Source organism: Ceratosolen solmsi, unplaced genomic scaffold, assembly GCF_000503995.2.
Source record: "Ceratosolen solmsi marchali unplaced genomic scaffold, CerSol_1.0 scaffold7, whole genome shotgun sequence".
Lineage (NCBI taxonomy): Eukaryota > Metazoa > Arthropoda > Insecta > Hymenoptera > Agaonidae > Ceratosolen > Ceratosolen solmsi.
In genome coordinates, this window is record NW_011948413.1 from 12,618,238 (window position 1) to 12,619,332 (window position 1,095).

Consider the following 1,095-nt stretch of genomic DNA (forward strand, 5'->3'; position numbering starts at 1 on the left):
TAAGAAAGGAACATAATAGGAGAAGAGCCTTCGACCAGCGCAGCCGCGTGTAACCGTCGATTCGTCCTCGTGGGATTGGCTCTCGACTCCATATTCACCGAGGACGGAGACGGAGGAAGGAGAGAGAGAGAGAGAGGAAGAGAGAGAGAGAGAGAGAGAGGAAGAGAGAGCGGAGGCTCGGAAATATTAAGTCAGAAGCCGGAGGCGCCGGTGGCACGTGCACCACCAGCTAAATTTCCAACGTCGGACAATGAGGTGCGAGGATACATTATTCCGCCTCGCAGCCGACTGTTGCTAAAGAAACCATGGACAGCGAGACGCGACTTCCCCGTGGGCTCTTGCCCGACGGGACCGCGCACCTCGACACCCAAGTCGGCGGTCATCCATTCGACGCCAAGACCGGCAGAATAGGTGAGCCCAGTCGTCCGTTTCCTTCCGCCTTATCTCTCATTGTTATGGTCCATCGAGGTCGAAAAGCTCGAGCCTCGAAAAGGTTAGCAAATGGCCGGCCACTTTTCCGACTCCTCCATTGTAACATTTCAATCGATATTATTCGAAACCTATTCAAGCTTATTTATTTATAAATTTCCGAATGTTACGATGAATAGCGCGGGAATTTATCGCGCGCCAAGAGTATTAAGTCGGCTATATTTTTCAAGCCATTATGGATTATGGATGGAGTTTGGATAAAGCTCGCGGGACGGAATTATCGAGAAGGAAAATAACGACGCTTGGAAATCCGTCCGTCTTGGATTATGGGCAATGATGATAGTTTTTGAGGCAATTGTGAATGTGCTCGCTCAATCTAAGGCTAAAGAGAAAGAAAGTTGTGAGCGTAGATGATCGTTTTATTGATGGACGTTGGCGTTAATTCGCTACTTAAATTGTTTTTCACAAAATTTACGCTAAACAAATAGTCTTTGACACATTAATTTTATGGCTTCTTAACGCAATTATTACTTTGATTATTATTATTATAATTATTATTATTATTATTATTATTATCATTATTATTATTATCATTATTATTATTATTATTTTTTTAAATGAACGGCAATAAAAAGTACAGACGAATGTTATCAGCGAGAATATTGC

General features: G+C 43.3%; 1 protein-coding gene across 1 annotated transcript in view; it reads left to right on the forward strand.

The window, feature by feature from the left end:
* Ipk2 (Inositol phosphate kinase 2) overlaps positions 1-1,095 on the forward strand; it is an 8,450-nt gene continuing 7,355 nt past the window's right edge. The window contains exon 1 of the mRNA XM_011506217.1: positions 1-411. Within this exon, the coding sequence (XP_011504519.1) occupies positions 306-411 (106 nt within the window). The 5' untranslated portion in view covers positions 1-305. The remainder of the gene's footprint in view (positions 412-1,095) is intronic.